We start from the raw sequence: 19,472 nt of genomic DNA, 5'->3' as shown, positions 1-19,472 counted from the left end.
GTTCAACAGTGGGACCTGAGAGTCCGACGGCACGCTGGAAACTCTAGTTTATTCATAAATGTGCTAATGTCACTAGTCAGCACAACAAGGTTGATAAGAATTATTGCTATGTTTGCATTTAAATCAAAAATCAATTTATAACAAACATGTTTAAAACAAGGCCCTTGTTTAAAACATGTTTTTATCGTTTTTTTAAAGAAAGCCATGACGTCACGAATGTTCAATAGTGACGTTATGGTGTATTGACATTGACAATTGAAAATGTAGGATAAATATAGCTCCTTTGACGATATATCTGTACTATTGCTGTTGAACCGACTATTTTAGGGGTTCTAACCATCCCATATCGATATACGTCTGCTATATCGGTTGATAATTGTCCGCAGGCTCATAGGACATGTTTTTTGGAAAGTATTTACTGATTTATGGCATAATTTTATAACTACGCAATTTTGTTTCAAATGGATTAGTTTAAAACACTGTTTAAAATATGTTTTAAATAAAGTGTTTTAAAACACCTTTTGTTTTAAATGCAACCCTCATTATGGCATTTCTATTTGTAGACCAGTGGATTAAAAACTATATCTTATGAGAGTATAGCCACATACATCCAGTTGCGAAGACCGAGATGTATTAAATAATGATCGCATATAAGCTGCAGCGTATTATTTCGATGACATATCGATCACACTACGTGATCTACCTTAAAACGAGCACGATAGTGCGAAACAGAATTTATAGTTTATTCATCTATCGAGAACATATCAAGACGAAAGTATATAGCCCGTATGGTACGACAGTTAATGTAGTTCCATTGTGATACAGCTACATGGTAAATTCATACTGATTCATATTTTCAGTTTGCGTTGTATTGTATTGCATTGTATTGCATTGCATTGAATATCCATCAAGCAGTCTAGAAAAAGGCTCTGGAATGCGCACGGAGTCACTGCATAGTCAGATGTAAATTAAACGGTACGAGAACACTATACAAAAACTCGGAATGGTACGCCCTTGAAAAAGGTTTGACATTATTTTGTTTACAGGCTACTATGGTCCGTTTCTCTATATCCGGGTGGACGTGATTAAAGAAGTCAATAAGGCTACTGAAGTATAGGAGTGAAAGTTACGACGCAAAATTCTATTCAAACGAGTAGACGTAGAATTTGCTGTCTCTACTCAAGTAAGTAAGTAGTTTTAAAAAGCAGTCATAAATAATGCGCTCTCGCGGACACTAAAAACATATTACTTCAGCCTAACAAACAGTACGTTACACAACGAAAAGTCGCAAAAATTGACGACGCAGAAAAGCGTTAAATGGTATTTACTTGAGTAAATACTGCAAGTAGAGGGAAAATACCCGAGTACTAAGTATACGTACTCCGTTAATGAACACCGCTGTATTCGGGATGTTCGAACAAAAACGGCCTGAATTCTTTTGGTGGGGAAGATCATGAAAGCGAATATGGATGGAAAACCTAAGTCAATACTGCACTTATAGCGCATATTCTTTCACTGTGTACTAAGGCCTTGAGGCCCCTCGTCGTCATCCTGGTCCGCACCGGATTTTCACTGGTGTGACAAAATAAATGATGACGTCGAAATAAATATTAATACAATAAAATGGTTGATTCCAATTCGCTACGGATCTGTCTACCAAACGTGTCGTGAAAACACGCCGCAGTCTCGTACAGTATAGTGACATACCGAGACATTACATGCCCATTCGAGAAATATTTAAATTGAACTTGACATGAGGCTACGAAGGTATATCCGCCATTTTACTACACAGGGGCCGCAACGGTCTTGCAAATGTTCCTCTCACAAAGTTCAGCGCACGTGGGATATCACGGGTGTCCTCTATATTCGAGAAACGGAGGCGGCAATCCCGGGGAACTGGGCGGTCTGGTCCGGCGTTGTTTTATGCTGATCCCGTGCGTGAGGTTGTAGAGATTGGCCGATGTCGGTTTAGTGGGCGACAACTTGGATAACTGCTCGCGATTGTCGCTGATGTATTTTGAAAGAAAATTCTGAAAAACAGACGACATATTGCAAGTAAGGGTCACCAACGAGATTGTAAATTTCCCACGCAGTGACAGTTGCGCAGTTTCTTTTACTTGACTATTGGAATATAGCTATGGGCATAGGTAGGGTATTACCATCATACTCAGACAACTAGAGAGATTTAGTTGAGGCGTAAGCTTATACTCCCTTGCAGGTCCTCGTCGAAATTGTTGGCAAAGCGGCGGAAGATAGTGATTTAATGGGATTATTATATCATTTTATTTCCCCAGTTGATACATTTGGCGACGTTTAAAAAGTCAGTAAGTACTTTAGCACTGTGGCATTATGTGCCCCGAGTCGTCGTTAGATATCGTGTACATTAATTTGTCACTTCGCTGAAATGTAGGGTTGGAATTAGCAATATGACGTCGCGTGACGTCATGAGGTTCACGTTGGCGTTCACACAGAATCTTTCAAAAAGGTTCGCGTTGACACGAACCTGAGCCTTTCAGAGGTTCACAGAATACTTACCCTGATTTCTTTAAAACTAGGCCGTTCGACCTCCGTCGCGCTCCAACATTTTTCCATCATCGTGTAAACTTCGTCATTGCATCCAACCGGTTTTGGGCACCTGCATCCTTCCTCAATTTCACTCAGTACTTTGCAGGTTAAATAACCTGATAAAATTAAGACGATGATAGAGCATATGCATATAGTATTCATAACAAATTGGCGCGTAATGTCACTGTATAAATGATGGTGAATGACAGTGTTCTTTTGAGGATTACAAGTTTCAACCTTGACATCTTGACACTAGTGCGGAGCTGATTGACAAATTCTCTGGTGCTACTCCGATCCTGTGTTTAAAAGCTCTGGTCCGACTCCGGTCCGACTTCTAGGATTCTAGAAATGACCGTGATCCGGTCCGAAAAACTACGATCATAATTATCTACTCACATGATGATATTGAATATTGATTAAAGGACGTTAAACATTCATAGATCAAACTCAAAACCAACCCTTATCTGAAGTAGTATTGCCAACTTGGACTTATAGCATGTCGTTTACTTCCATGAAAATGAGAAAATCCGACCGGATATCCAATCCTCAAGAGAGCTCCGAACTTGATTCAAATTACAAGTTTTCGCGAATTCCGTAATTCTAATTCTAATCTAATTGGAAAAACTGTGTAGCTATAATTCTAATTATAATCTAATATGAAAAAAAAAACTATGTAGTTATAATTCTGGTTCTAGTCTAATTTGAACAAAGCTGTGTAGCTAGAATTGTAATTCTGATATAATGTATCAAAATACACCAGACAAGGCTGTGTCAACGAACGCTCTTGTATTCGACATTTTCTGCTGGTGACGTCATACTTTGTGATACGTTTGTTGATATGCGTTGATCTTTTGAATTCTTTACTAGATTACCCCTGACGAGTATCAGCCGAAAATATCCGGGTTCATTTCAATATGTATATACTATTCAATTAATGTAATTCGGAAAAGCTGAAAGTTTTATAGTTGTCCAAAATCTCCAACTCTGCCTGTGAATATGATAGTAAGTGTTTGCATCATGGTACGTTGGTTGTTTAGCAACGCGACGCACGCCACAAATTATAATATGCGTGTGTATGATATCTGACATCGTCCACCATTGTATAGCGGCGACAGCGTTGCTAAAAGGCCAGGGGAAAAGCAAGTAATAAAGGCCGAAAGCAAATTGGAAATGGTCGACATATGGTATCAACCTCAGTAGTCGAGAAATCCCCAAGTATAGTATTAGAATTAGTAGCAGTAGTAAAATACACTATATTGATAACGGATTCTGTTTAACCAGCCGATATCGGCACAGCTGCATAATTTACAGAAGACATCATGTTATTTCTATTATGACGTGAGAATAGATACAGCGCGGAATCGGAGTCATCCAATGTGAACAAGTTGTGACAAAATTTGCATTGTTGCTACGTACTTTCCAGTGCATAATGTCCCAGCGTTAGTAAAGATGAATAGCCAGGGTTTCGGTTTTGATTTGAAAGTAATGAAGCGTCGCGTCAAGCGTGACTACTTGGTATATACTTGGAGTGTTGAAAGCCCGGTTTGCTAATGTAAGACGCGCGCACATAGCGGGAAAGACCAATGCGCTGGCGCAGTTGATGTCACTAATACTTTTCTGACCGCTGTCCCCAGGTATATAATGGTTACGTATACTCTTTCGCGAAATTCAGAACTGGTTGAAATGCGGCAGAATCGCGTATTCTACTCGGTGTCCGTCCTAGTATAACGATCACGTCAACAATTGAAATTTCCGCTTTGCCCAACGTTTATCAAACGGGGCGCTGTGATACATTTCTACAGAGGCGCCGCGAAGGCATTTAAAGGTATTTTCATGTTTCTCCTCTCTTGCTTATTGGGAATGCATACTCAGTGTTCAACAAAATACTAAACCAACGTCAATGACCAAATCCCCTCTCTCGTGTGTAAAGTGTTGGGTTTTTATTTTTATTGAGTGATAGAATCTCAAATATGTCACAATGCTCGCTTGACTTGAATAAAAGACACATGCAAAACCATATTCCGTAGTTACGGGACGTATGAAAGCTTACGTGAGCCTACGATAACTTTTCGTAATTATGAGAATTAAATTATCTACGAGATTTATATTTTCGATACTATTTTCCGCTGTAGAAGGCTGCAAACCTCGTTTGGTCGAATCGCAGCATACGAAACATGTATTACAGGGCTATACGCACGTAAGTGGAAATGACATATAGCCGAGTAGCCGTGATCAGCCCACAGCATTATCACAAAGTTCCGTGAAATAAGTATGGCCTGAAACACACCATATTCTATAATTTTTAATGTAAAACTGGAAATATATTTTTGTGGCGTATAAAAGGCACACGTTTTAACTTGCCACAGCATTCATACTATTGCAACGTCATCATGAGTGACACTCGAAGATTCGACTCGACTCGGAGCCTATACGTGATTCAGAATTGAATCAATCGGGGACTCGATTCTGTCCAGCCCTTTATCATCTTACTTGCATACGGCATGGCTCCTTTCGTAAATATCTCCGTCATTAAGATCCCAAATGCCCAAACGTCCGACGCCGTCGAGAATCGCCCGTCTCTTGCGGCCTCTGGCGACATCCACCTTACTCTGGCGGTGATTTGGTTGGAATTTCTTTCCTCTGTAAACGTTGCGAATGAATTTAAATCGGTGAAGCTAGTTATGTAATATTTAAAAGTCGATAGACGAGGAAGCTATATAAGTCTGCCGTTTGTTTGTCGTCAGGGATGAGTGAAAAAAATTGCGAAACCTCCGATGATCATTATTATTTTCCATCGATGTTCATGAATGACTAGATTTTAAACATTTTTGCTCCAAATATCACGGAATTTTATATTTATTGTTCGAAAATAACGCGCGAAAGGAGAGGTGAGGCACAGGCGAGGCACAGACAAGCCAAGCATTCAAGCAGCACCTGTGATAGCGCTACTAATCGTAAATAGCTTAGAATTTATAATCACTAGTAATAATCGCATGCAATTATCGCGCTGATTTCCAGAATCTAAATATTGATCGTAATCTTAGGTTATATTGTGCATAGCATAACGTTGCGCTACACACCTACATTTTTACGGGTGTGCTAGAAAGCTACTTGCCAATCAAGAACATGGATAGCTATGGCGTTGTTTTTAATTTGAATTTGTAATTGTGAATGTCACTTGCAAGGCAGTTTATTTCTTGGCGTAGTTCAGGAAGGCAATGTGTAAGTGAAAACAGCATTGTCCTACAAGCGGCGTCATGTCTGCTATTCTCTTAGAGCGATCAAGCTATCGAGGCAAGCGATGTCGAGTAGTCGAATTCGCGAGTGGTGTTCGTCGCCGACGTGACACCAACTTAAGTCTTGGGATTTTGAAAAGGGGGTACGAGCCCCTAACCCCGGATACCCCTACGGTCTTGACATCTCAGCGACGTGATTATGCTGCCAAGAGAATAATTAGTCTGGCCGTCGTGAAAATTTACTAACAAGTTGCTGCAATATTGATAAATTAGTAGGTCTATACAAGATTAAAAATTTGTCTTAAACTCAAAAGAGCCATATGCGGCTCGCTAGCCATAGGTTTCCGACCATATGGTCTATATAGTGGTTATTTCCGATAGTTGCTGCAATAGCCCAACTGCGGTGACCTACCTGTGACCAGTTGACCACACATTCTCGAATTTCGTTGGTTGCCAAACATTGCAACACGTAAAACGGAAATTTCTAGGATCGCATCATCGAGATTCTACGTTGGAAACTACCGTTTGCTGTTTAGCAAGTCAAAGCAAGTTACTTGAGTCAGTGATGTACGTGTGCCTTCTCGAGTCATTTCGCATGACTTTACCAAGTCATATGACTCGACATTGTATATGATTTATTCAAGTCTCGTATATCATCGGGACCGATAATTCAAAATTGGGCGCAGAAACTATCTTTCATCTGTTTGAATAAGCATGTTTGGAGCGAGAATAATGAGTAGCCTTTATATTATGAATACAAGGCATGTTGCACGTCTACACTAGTTTGAAAATCAATACAATGTCTCGCCTAGGAGTATAATTGAAAGTGCAATCAACTAACTCGAAATGCGAAAAAGAGGGCATTTTGGCATTTTCGAGACTCCCCGGAGGATCATTCACTTTTCTTGAGAAAAGAGTACCAATTATCCTAAGAGGACATATGGCAGGCCTCTATAAGGGCCGAAAGCAATACCAAATCGTACCTTCCCGTATCGCGTGATAATATCCGAAGTCGTCAAGTACCCGGCAATTCTTCAGCGATGCCAGCTTACAACTCATATTGACGCTATTGATAATAACGCTCTTCGCCTTGACATTTCGATGCACGCACATCTTACTGCGGCAGTGATCCAGCGCTGAGGCGATCTAGGCGTCAAACGCTTGCAATTACATGTCACCGCGCAGCGCACACTTGTACGGAAGCTGCAGCTCACCTGTTGAGCGATACCAAGCTCTTGCAGTGAAGTAAGACCCGCACCGTCATCGCTTAGCAGGAACGTGAGTAAGCTCATGTCTCCGGCCTTGTGTGTGATAATCGTTAACGATGGATGTTCAATCTGCATCACGATCAAGTTTATTTTGCTGCTTGTTTGCTTGAGGTATTCATGGTGCTTGTCGACTGCTACGGTCATTTATACCCGGCCAATTTTCTTTATTCTTATTCCGTAGCTGCCGACTTGTATGTAGCACGACCCACTTCTAGGCTTTTATAAGACACCGCTTATACACGGATGAGATGGCAAGGGGGGCCTAGATAAACCAACACTTTAAGGCAGGAATTCTGGAGTCAACCTCGGTCGGACTCGAACCCACAACCCATTGGTGTTGTATAGCTGCGGATTTATACCACTACCCTACGATACTAAATCGTCAAGTCGCACAACAGAAAGTAAGTTCTGGTTGAAATAAAAAGTGAATATATGCTATAATAATTATTAATGAATTATGGGCTCCTTGCCACTAAGACTTAATTTATCAGCGACAATTAGAGTTCCGGATACTTATTTGCCACTGTTGGAAGCCTTGAAATCCCAATTAGTCGTAATGCAGAATACGAACATGTAATACAAAGTTATACGTAAAGGCCTACGGTAATCAAATGACATATGTGAATTGTAAAGTCGGCATCAACCCACAACATTGTCACAAAGTTCAATGCAATAGTTTTCTCGTAAAAATACCAAATTCTCTCTAATATGGTTCATAACTGGCATTATATTATTTGCGATAGCGTGAAAGGTAGGCTACATAGTTGAGCTTTGCACACATTTCAAATGTTTCCATGACATATTTAGTGTAGTTCTAGTTCTAGTTCTAGTTGCTGATTTTGAAAATTGAGTAGTTGTAGTTCTAGTTCTAGTTGCGGACTTTGAAAATTGAGTAGTTCTAGTTATAGTTGTCGTCGTTTTGGGCGAATTTTGCTGCCGGTGTTCTGTTGAATGATGTTTGTGCAATGTGCAGACATTGCTTTCTCAAAGCCATCACTGCTAACAGTGGCGTAGCCAGCGGGTGGCATTTTGGGTTCGGAATTTCTGCCATTTCAAACTCGAAACCCCGTTCTTTTGAAATGCCGATTCAAAGTCTGGTATTTCCGATAAAATAAAAATTATTGTGTTGACTACGAGAACGAAATCCAGTTTCGCACGTTGATTAATAGCCTTTATTGACTTGGGAACCCCTATACGCATTATTATAACCATGTTTCTTGCAAAAAGTGAAACAAAAGTTTTCAAAATGGAAAAAGCTCCAAAGTGAATCCAAATTATTACGTGAATCAACATGAAGTAGGGTCTTTTGGGTCAGATTTTATTTTTCTTTATAATTTTATCCGCTATCCCCGCGCATAGTCTGTATTTGGCCCGCGGGCAGTAAAATGCCCGGGTCTGTCCTACGCTAATCTAGTTGATGGTCAACTAACTAACGGTTTTTTGAGTAGCTCTAGTTCTAGTTGCTGATTTTGAAAATTGAGTAGTAGTTGTTGTAGTTGTAGTTGTGGTAGTTCTAGTTTCGGATTTTGAAAATTGGGTATAGTTCTAGTTCTGTAGCGTATTTTGAAAATCGTTACAGTTATAGTTGCGAGTTTTAAAAATTTAGTCGCGCTTTTTGAAAATCCGGTAGTTTGTACCAGTATGCAGAAACGCAAGCCAAATAGGATACTCACGGTGCCGTGTAAGCGAACTATATTTTCGTGGGATAATCTCTTCATCATGTTAACCTCGTGATATAAAGCGAGGCGAGCCTGCTCCTCGTCATTCGCGAATTTTGCCACCATTTCCATGGTAGGCGCCGAGACAAGATTACCTGGAACAGAGAAGCAGAAACGTTGCAGAGTTGGTCCATCAGAAAAATTTTCAACCTTTCAAAATCAGATCAGAATTAGAGTAATAGCTGCATAGATTTTTTTCCAAATTAGACTAGAATTACAATTATAGCTACACAGTCTTTTCGAAATTGGACTAAAATTAGAATCATAGGTACAGTTTTTTTCCTAAATAGATTAGAATCACTGAATTCGCGAAAACTTGGGAATTGAATCGAGTGCATTTAGTATCAAACCAGAGTTCAATCTCATACGCACGAGAATGGAAAATGTCCGTACAGCAAGCTTGGCTCGTTTCGCGCAAATGTTCAGGAAAACCAGAAATTAGATTAGAATTAGAATTAAGGCATAAAACATTTCACAATTTAGATTAGAATTAGATTTCCGACGTTTAGCTCTAATTCACTGTTTTCCAATGTGGGCGATTTTGAGAAACAGGGGGGCAAAAGTAACGAAGGGGGCGATTGGTGGCGAAAGCGTAAGACGGGGGTGAAAATGTCAGAACGTTTATATTCAACTAATCAGCACGAAATGAACGTGAAAAACGGGTTGTTCTGGATTTGCCTCAAAAGTCGACTAAAAAGAAGGTGAACTCCCACCGATTTAAAATATGGAGACGGGTCTTTTGGGAGTCATGTCGAAAAAATGTGTGTACTCCTACAGGTGGCGACTGTGTACTATGGCCTTGCGGGCCCCTCGTCGTCATCCTGGTCCATACTAGATTTTTACTGGTGTGACGAAGATATGATTATTGATTGATTTGATTTTAGTCAATTCACCAGCGATCGGAGTTTATAGTTGTGTAAAATTTCCCGTTTCTACGTCCTCTATTTCGGTTACAAAAATATAGATGGCGAAAATTTGCGTCGAGCTTGATAAGGGGCGATGAATCGAAAATGGTTGGGAATCACTGCCCTATAGTTATTCTGGACAACAAGATTTAGTTAGTTGTCCAAATCTGCAACATTGCCTCCAATACGAATCCGTTGGCTCATTGACCCGTGTGAGATGTGTCAATTATCGGGAACGCGACACACGGCTTATACATGTGGAGTCGACACTATTGCAAAGTGTATGTTATGTTGCGAGAATACTGATGATGCCTACTGCAAGAATCCACGTATAATTATTACTATGTCTATAGATAAGCCCCTTGCTGGCTGTCACAAGGCAGGCCGGTACGGCGGAAATACGAATAAACGGAGAAGTGATTTGTATCATTTAAGTCAATTTCGCTGATGACTTCAAGTTTTTTTCTGCTAGCGTTACCTACGACTGCATGAATCAGTGCCATAATTAGTATCAAATTTCGCAACTTACAACAAAATTTGATACCACGTCCTGTGAGTCCCATATACAACTTCAACTGTCTATGTTCAGCTGTTTGTATGAGCAATACACTTTAGTAACGAAAATTCGATTAGGATTCCATCAGCGATTATTGCTGCTAGTTGACGGTCCTCGAAGTAGGCCTACTGTTTTAGTATAGTTTTTGTTCTAGTTGAGCATTTAATAAAAATTATTTGACAAAAAACTAATAAACACCTGTTATGTTGTGTGATGTTCTTGCGGCCATTGCTAGCTCAGAGTCATCACTGCTAACAGTGGCGTAGTCAGGGGGTTGGGTTTTGCGGCAGTCCCGTTCTTTTGAGATGCCGATTCTATCTTCAATATTTCCTAGCTCATTCGCAATTCGGTATTTCGTATTATCGGAGCTTCTAATTAACGAATTAGCGAAAACTTAATGAGTTGCTTCGGAATTGAATATAGTTTTTAGTGTTTTAGTTAGTTAAACATATTTTGACGGTCATTAGTTCTGGTTATAGTTTTAGGTGCGAAGGGCGAGTAATTCTAATTCTAGTTCTAGTTGAGCATTCTGAAAATCTAGTATTTTTTTACATTTCTGTCCATTTGTGGTATTTTACCGCTGGCATCGGATATCTGGAACGTCTTAATATATATCATTACGACGAAGTAACACACGTTGTATTTACGCTCACGAATCTGTCATATACGCATGATAAGGAGACCATAGCCGGTACCTTACCAAAACCCATGCCAAGCGGCGAAAACGTCACGCCTTCACAGACATCCGTGGTGCGAACAATGGCTTTCATATGTAGGAGTCAGTTTGTGATAGATATCAGGGTAACCGCATCATGGCGACAAACAACGGCAATATGCTAGGAAGCCGTGACTTTCGTGGGACTTCATTTTTCTTGCTTACTATTACTTTTACAACGACAAGGGGCACGATATGATGAAGAATTGGACAACCCAAATTTTTTTCCAATTTAGATTAGAATTAGAATTACTGAATTCGTAAAAACCTGGGCATTGAATCAAGTTCAGTTCGTATCAAAACAGAGTTCATTCTGATAAGCACGAGGATGGCAAATGTCTGTACATCAAGCTTGGCTCGTTTCAAACTACACAGTTCTCCTGTAGCATTTCGGTAAAATCATAAATTATATTGGAATTACAATTAGAGCAGAAACATAAACATTTCACAAATTAGATTCTAATTAAAATCAGAGCAAAGAAACATTGCAAAAAATGGGTTATAATTAGATCGATGGCATTTGTCTCTAATTAGTCTACTTATACTAGATTTACCATACGTCCTCCTTTAGGAAGATTTGTCGTCCTTTTTCAGGAAATTGAAACTGTCCTCTGAGGACGGCTAAATGTCCTCTTTTTTGGCCATTCGTCCTTTTACAGCGAGGCCAACGGACAGGTTCAACTGTAAATCGGCTTAAATGACGTGAAATCGGTAATGCGGACGTTTGAGTGGGTCATTTAGGAGTCGAATCAGAGAGTTGGGACCTTTTAGTCAACACCACAGAAGTGTCGTGAAAAGATTTTTTAGTCAACACAAGATTTCCAGTAAATATTTAAAAATCAGGTGTTTTCGGTTTCGGTAAACTAACTTTTATGATTCCAAAAATATGGTAACCCTATCTTATACAACTAGATTACTAAAATGATCTAGTCGTCCAAGCCTGGTATTTGTGCCGAGAAATTCAAAATAGTTGGGAGGCAAATAAATAATCGGTACGCACTAAAGCACATAGATATAAAAAAAATTGTACTCGGATGCAACATACCTATCCAACTCTCCCCAAACGACCCGCAGTAGATCCGTCTTATTTTGATAAATTTCTCGTTCTCGGGCAGTTGCACCTGGGGTGTGTAAATAGCATATCCGTAATCATCATTGGGTTGCTGGCACTCCTTAGGACACGGGTCCCCGATTTCAATGGTCAGCAGTCCCGGATTACCTGAGTCGTGGCGAAGATATTAATCTGATAAACGATCTTATGAAGTAATGGTAATGATAGAATTTACTTCGGTAATATTCGATCAAGTCGGCGAGACCTGGAAAAGTGAGGCTTTCGTCGAAACATACTTCGTTTCGCGCCGTTCTTGATATCAAATAATGACCGACGACACAGTTGGAACCGTCCCATGACAATATCGATACGGTCCAAGCGCCTGTGGATATATTTTAACAGCGGTGATCAGGGTTATAATGACTCGAGTAGAGATTTTCTGGTGACTCGACTGCACTCAAGTCATTTTTAAAGTCGGATTCGACTCGACTTGAGTCAGTTTGTGAATTGACTCGACTTGCACTCATTTCGCATGACTCAACCAAGTCACATGATTCGAAACTCATACGGCCAAGACTATTTCATTGTAATTTTGAAGAATAGTAAAGTTACCGCAATATTGGTATTTCGTCAATCAGTATCGACACTTGAAGGGTGAGAAACTGTTAGGAGCAAGGAAAATTAGTATATTATGAATGCGAGGAACTCGAATTCAACCATGCATAGTTTTAAACAAGTGCATTGAACAAAGACTTGAGCTCGAAACAGAACAGTGAACATGAGAACTTGGACTCGTACTCCAGTCTCGACGCTGTGACTCTGACTTGACCCTTCTAACTAACTAACTAACACTTCCAGACTTGGACTCGGACTTGACTCGCTGGTGAAGTGACGATGACTCGAGCAGGGCCTACGATACCTAAGTATCGTAGGCCCCGACTCGAGTCCAAACTATTAATGTGAGATTGACTTGTGACTCGGAACCTTGCGACTTGGTTACAACTTGTAACCCTGCCTTAAACTGCGGACGAACCACACGGGAGGCAGATATTAGTATCTGGAAATGAGTAGTAATGGTAGGTAAAGGAATTTTATTTGCGCCATGGAACAACCCTTACCCTATTCCGTGTCACGAAGTAGATTTCTATGTTTACAATAGACAGGTAGCTATCATGTTAGAGTTAGTTCTATAGGTTCTATTATATAGAATAGCTGCTTCCTGGCGATATTGTTTTGTCTCTGAACTAGGGTCGACTTGAGTCGCAATTTTTCGTTCACTCGAGTCATTTTCTTTAAATGGAAATGAAGAAATGAGTTTATTTTAATGCGAGGCCTTCGATATCACCTACAGTGGTTCTCAACCTTTTTGGCTTCGCGGACCCCTTTTGACCGTCACGGACCCTCGCGGACCCCCTCAAGTTTTAGTACAATTTTAGCTCTATTATGGTGCAACCTTCATATGTCTTGTGCAAATATGAGCTGTAGGCTTGCGATAAACAGCAAAGTATTGATTTTTCTTGAAGATAACATCATACTATTTATGTAGAAATTGGTGGCCTTTTATTATTTCAAAGATAATTTTGCTGCTGTATTTCTTGGAGTACGTGGCCGTGTCTTGAAAATCCGCTTCTTCGTTTTGATATGAACGAGGAGTGCCAAAACCATTTCCGCAAAGATAGATGGAGGCTAATGCAATAATAACGCATCACGCTTCCGACGATACTTTTGGTGTGATCGCAACATTTATGACACCAAAATGAAGAAACACATATTTTATAAACATATGACGTCCAGCATCTAGCGCAGGGACGGGCAACATACGGACCGCTGGCCGGATTCGGCCTGCAACGGCATTTTGATCGGCCCGCAGAGAGTTTCTACCGTCAAAGTGAAATCCTAATCTAAAAGTATAGACAAATTTTATGCTCCAAAGAATGGATCCAAGTTTTCCAACCAGAGAAAGACTGTCATGAAACGATTTGTTCTGTTCGGGTTTACATATATATTTACGAGCAAACATTTTCGACCATGAACAATTGAACATTAACAAGACAAGGCTGTATACCAATATGACTGGTCATATGAATTTCTGGGTTGGAGCGTAAAGCTTTGATAGCAACGAAACACTCCTTGTTCATCAAAAAATCAGCCTTGTTCATCAAAAAATCAGCCTTGTCGATAGGGCATCCGCAATAAGAATGCTCAAAATCTGATAGCCGAGGTTTAAGAGCAGGTATATCATTGTCCGATTTATGAAGAGTGTCAGCCGAAAATATTCGGGTTCATTTCAATATGAATACACTATTCCATTGTATATTAAAGTTCTGTACCTCCGAGAAGCTGTTCCTGCAGTGGGAAAAATTATAGAAATACTTCAGACATTTTTATTTCAAACGACTGTTCACTAATTTGATGAGACTGCTAACTTCAAATCGAAAAGTTTTTGCAGACATTACGAAGTCACCCTGATTGATGTTACGATCTCTTTATTTTTATTTTTTCCACAAACCCCAACAAAACATCTCTAAACAGCAATTTGTTTGTATTAGCAGGTTATTGGAAAATTGGCAATGAAAATGAGTTTCCACACTACGATAGTCCATGTCAGACGATTATTATGATGATATGAGTCATGAGGTTTTAGCAGTTGTGGTGCGAAACTGCCTCATGCTTTCTCAAATTAAAAAATAAAATAAAAATTAGGTTATCAACCATTTAAAAAATTTAGAGATCTCGCGGACCCCCTGAAATTGCTTCGCGGACCCCCAGGGGTCCGCGGACCCCCGGTTGAGAACCGCTGTCCTAGAAGTTTCAAAGTGCTGAGTTGAACTTGACTTGAACTCGATAATGAACAATGAACACCGACTACTATGACTTTGACTCTGACTTGACTCCTTGGTGGATTGAAAATGACTCGGATTGACTCAACTAAAAACTAAAAAAAAGCAATATTGACTTGTGACTCGGAACCTTGGCATTTGGTTACAACGCTGCTCTGAACTCCAAATGTGTATATTGACTACAATATATTTTTAAACAGTTTCATCTTACCTCGACATGAACTATTCCTAACAAGAAACGATCCCTCGTTTTCGCCATACTCTTTCAAATGTCTTTCGGCTTGCTGTCTGGTCAGATTTCCGAAATACCATCTGAATGAGGAAATACACCAATGAACTAACGTATGCAAAATCCAGCCACGAAATCATAACTCGTGAACAGCGAACACAATACATGCAGTTGATCCGTGTTACTGAGAACTTGCTCGTAATATGACGACTGACGTCAATCAATGGTCCACCAATATCGGTATTAATGTGAGGGCTGGTCACAGTGTTTCGTGTACTCAAATCTGACTACAGTACTAATTGTAATGAGTCGGGTTGTGCGAGAAGATTTTTTTCTAGTACTGAAATTATACGGTCCTTCACAAAAAGGATTAATTTATCTACGAGAATTACAGTTTCAATACGATTTCTCACTATGGATGTGGAAGGCTGTAGATCGCAATCGGTCTTATCGCAACTTCCGAAACATGAGGTACAAAGCTAAAAGTGGCATCTCTGTGTAGCCGTGATCAACCCAGATCACTAAGTGCGTTGAAATAGATATACAACGTTTTGTCCAATCCTCTACTATGGTTGCTGACGATTACCCCTGACGAGTGTCAGCCGAAAATATACGGGTACATTTCAATATGAATACGCTATTCAATTGCATATTGAAGTGCTGAACCCCCAAGAAGCTCTTGAAATAGAGCGGTCTAAAAATACCAAATGCTCCTTAATGTGATGCAGAATTGTATTCTACCGTATTCTTTATGGTCACATAAAAGATTCATATTTAGATTTTCCACATTATTCATGTTGTCATGCCGTCATAATGAGAGATACTTGACACAGTATCGATTCACTCAGGCACTTGATTTCGCACAGCCCGGTATACCAAGAAAAAAGGTACAACATACACCATTAAAACAACATAAACTGTATCAGCAACGTTAATAGCTCGTTCGCTGAATTCATATTTTGTCGGCTATAAGATTGCTATACGATACAACTTAAGACCTTCTCGCTCAGGCTACTCTGGGTCAATGTTGAACATTACCTCTGCACACTTTTGTGTCACCGTTAAAAGAGTATATGGGTGTATCATACCAAAAAAAGTTGAAGAGTACTGCCCTTAATGGAAAAGGTTGACACGGTTACCCATATATATAAATTATGGGGTATTTACACCGGTGCTATAGCCTTTTTCGGGTATTAACAAAGACTGTGCACAACGATTCGAGTACTGAATGCACTAATCCGAGTCTGTATTTTCGAGTGCCGCGACAGCTAGAGTGTACGCCTCTTGCGATGAAGAACTATATCACCAACATCGTTTCGACACTTTCTTCCCGTCATGGAAGCTCCTAGACATCGATTGAGTTTATTGCAGCATCGAAAATATGTACCATCCAAGATACTATTTGCATGCTTATATTGCTCATGTTCGTAAATAGACATGTTGCGTGGAGATTAGGTCAATCTGTATCGAAAAATAGTACATTAAATTTAAGCTGTCTCTTCGCCGCGATCATTCGAAATTTCATGCCGGTGACGTCATATTTTGAGATACGATTGTTGATATACAATGTTCTTTCCAATTGTCTACTAGTTGCTGACGATTACACCTCCTGACGAGTGTCAACCCAAAATATTCGGGTTCATTTCAATATGAATATTCTATTCAATTGTAAAACATATCACCATATTTTTCGTGTGTTTACCAGTATTATTTTCATTCTGATCGTGGCGGATGCACAGATGTGAACGCTACAATTCATTGGCACTGTGCATAACGTTTCTATCGGGTTTACTCAAATACTCGAGTCCGCGCATGTCCTATGTGCATGTCCATGTCCATTGTCCATATTAAACGACGTACCGCAAAAGGGTGATATATCACTTCTGAAGAATTGCCAAGCCTATATATGTATTATCAAACACGGTGGCGATAAAGTATTGTTTTAACAGTACATCTGCACAGTGCAGTTCGTAATATGGTAGACACCTGATGCACTAGGCCTACACACTTTTATAGCATAGCAAGCGCACGGCACTACCAGATTGCAAATGCTGGTATATGGTTCAGCAAACAATGTGTTCGAAATACCAACGGCTTGAGCAAATAACCAAGTCCCTTATCGAATGGATGTTTCGAAACCCCAACGCATCGCTCCTTCAATTAGCGGTAAAGTTAACGGCAAAAGCCGTAAATATATCAGGACGATTGGGCTTCATTAATTTAATTTGGTACTGGCCAAAGGACGTAACCAGCCATTTTATAACCTTAATCTATTTGCAGTGCAAAAATCAGCAACGGCGTCGGAGAGGGGCGCAAATGACTGTCGAAATTGGAACGCACTCGCGATGAACGAAACACGTCTTGATACCACTGTATTGATTGTATTGGTTGATGGTTGTCATGTGGGTGTATATTTTGTACTGGGTTCCTAGTTAACTAACAAACTTTTCATTATAATGATGCAATAGTACAACTAAAGATGATAAATGATTCTGTCGATTTCATCATTGGCTTCATTGTATGCGAAATATAGTCAGCCTCGTACCATATAATCAACCAGTGTTGGGATCCAGCATATTTTCAGTTCGTGTCTGTTGATTCTAATGTGCATACGATTGTTGCGATCTTATGAATATGATTAATTGCATAAAATGCATATCGGCTTAGCCGCACCGAACTAGTAAAACTGCGCACGATGCCATTCCCTAACTATTAAACCGATATGAGTCAACAGTTATATATATAAATTGATGAGAATGCGCCATTCAGAATAGGTATGGGCGTATTTATAATATTTCAACGTTACATTCAACAAAGTCGACTTCTTATTTCTGAGGAGGAAAATACAGTTTGAACGTGTAGCGCTATTTTGGTATCAAATTTCGCCGAATTTCCAAGAAAGGGTCAACTCCAGTTCTTAGAAATCTGACTGAGTACATAATTATTATTTACGAATGATCGTAATTATATGATAATGCCGGCAGTCACGACCATTATAACAGCAATTGATCCCGTGGCTTAGCGTAGCAAAATATTTGCTGACCAGAAAATTGACTCGAATATTAGTCTCCGTGTCGTGAGTTAGGCTATTCCATATTTTTCACACATCGTGTCCGAGTCGAGTCAAATAATTTTAGGGCAGTGACTCGACTCAAGTCGAGTCATAAAGAAAACGTGACTTAAGTCATCCCAACACTCTATAGTTATCATTACGAAATCAAGTCGATAACAGACTTATCGCCATGAGCGTGCTAGATACGAGTTTCGGTCGAAAGCAATGAATTGCATGCAGCGGTGAAGCTATAAAAATCCCCGACAAATCTGCTGAATTTTTTAATTTCCGACAACAGGATACTGTTCTCCAGCACTCGGCATCAAGTAACGGTAATATGAAGCCGCCCAGTTTGCAATGATTTCAAAGACAATTCAAAACTTACATTATATTGTAGTAGCGATTGAATAGCACCGCTGCTTTATACAGAACACGAAAGGAGATGTACTGATTGCTATTACCAGTGCGTGCACTATGCAGCAACACAAGAATGTGATACTTACGGATGTAGATGCAGCATCGATTCATCCATCTGCACACTCATACAGATATATCCATAGAATGAAATACACTTTTAATTGGGATATATGTTTGTCGTGCGTATAAATAGTATATGATATCTGCGAACGAAACATGTATAAAAAACGACCAATATAGCTATACTTACACGTACTTGACACACGCAAAGCGCAACTACACTTCTCTGCACATGAAATCACCCGCTATACGAAATATACCGACGACTTGCACTGAGTCTGCAGCACTTGGCATGTTAATTATTTACCCATTACGAGATAATTCACTTTAACGTCCAAGAAAGAGCAAATAAGTTGCGACTTGTTATCATTTACCAGATTGTCGCAACGAAGCATACATAATGGGCCATTGAATTGGGAATCGGTCAAGTTGCGAGTCAGTATCAGTATCAGTTTATTAATAATTTCATCATTTGAAAACACCAGAAGACTGCAATACAACGAAAAGATAGGTTGGGGGAGCCTTCGAAATCAGACCCCCACCTGAACCGCGGCGATGTAAATAAGAGACGTGGACACTGTACACTGTACACCAGGGGTCGCCAACTCAAAATGGGTCGCGGGCCACTTTTCAAATTTCGTACCGGCCGCGGGCCGCAAGTATTCAATATCGATATAAACTACGCAACAACGTTTTAAAACTCAACGTTAGTCCAACGCCGTGCTAACTAACATAGACAATGGGCACAGTGGCCACAAAAGAAGTAATATTTTATTAAAGGAATACAAATACAACAAAAATCAATATCATCAACATCATTTTATTTTGAGCTCTGAGCTGTTCACGATACCTGGAAACGC

At 39.9% G+C, this 19,472-nt stretch overlaps 1 protein-coding gene across 2 annotated transcripts; it reads right to left on the bottom strand.

Annotated features, from left to right (window-relative positions):
• Positions 1-722: 722 nt before the first annotated feature.
• LOC145440341 (tyrosine-protein kinase Lck-like) lies at positions 723-19,134 on the bottom strand. Of its 2 annotated transcripts, XR_013915528.1 has the most exons (11): positions 18,639-19,134; positions 15,066-15,166; positions 12,250-12,396; positions 12,009-12,182; positions 8,743-8,882; positions 7,016-7,138; positions 6,785-6,947; positions 5,056-5,205; positions 2,536-2,681; positions 1,574-2,030; positions 723-1,494 (listed from the first exon to the last, which is right to left on the bottom strand). XR_013915528.1 is itself a non-coding variant. In XM_080317915.1 (10 exons), exons 1-10 carry the CDS (start codon positions 18,677-18,679, stop codon positions 1,848-1,850), a joined length of 1,368 nt encoding a protein of 455 aa, XP_080174041.1. In that variant the 5' UTR covers positions 18,680-19,134; the 3' UTR covers positions 723-1,847. The 2 variants fall into 2 exon arrangements, 1 of the variants encoding a protein (XP_080174041.1); XM_080317915.1 differs by having other exon boundaries at positions 723-2,030.
• Positions 19,135-19,472: the final 338 nt, after the last annotated feature.

This window comes from Botryllus schlosseri, chromosome 6 (genome assembly GCF_051294905.1).
Source record: "Botryllus schlosseri isolate E-star chromosome 6, Bs_hap1, whole genome shotgun sequence".
In the NCBI taxonomy this organism is placed as follows: Eukaryota; Metazoa; Chordata; class Ascidiacea; order Stolidobranchia; family Styelidae; genus Botryllus; species Botryllus schlosseri.
This window is presented reverse-complemented; position numbering and strand designations above follow the sequence as displayed.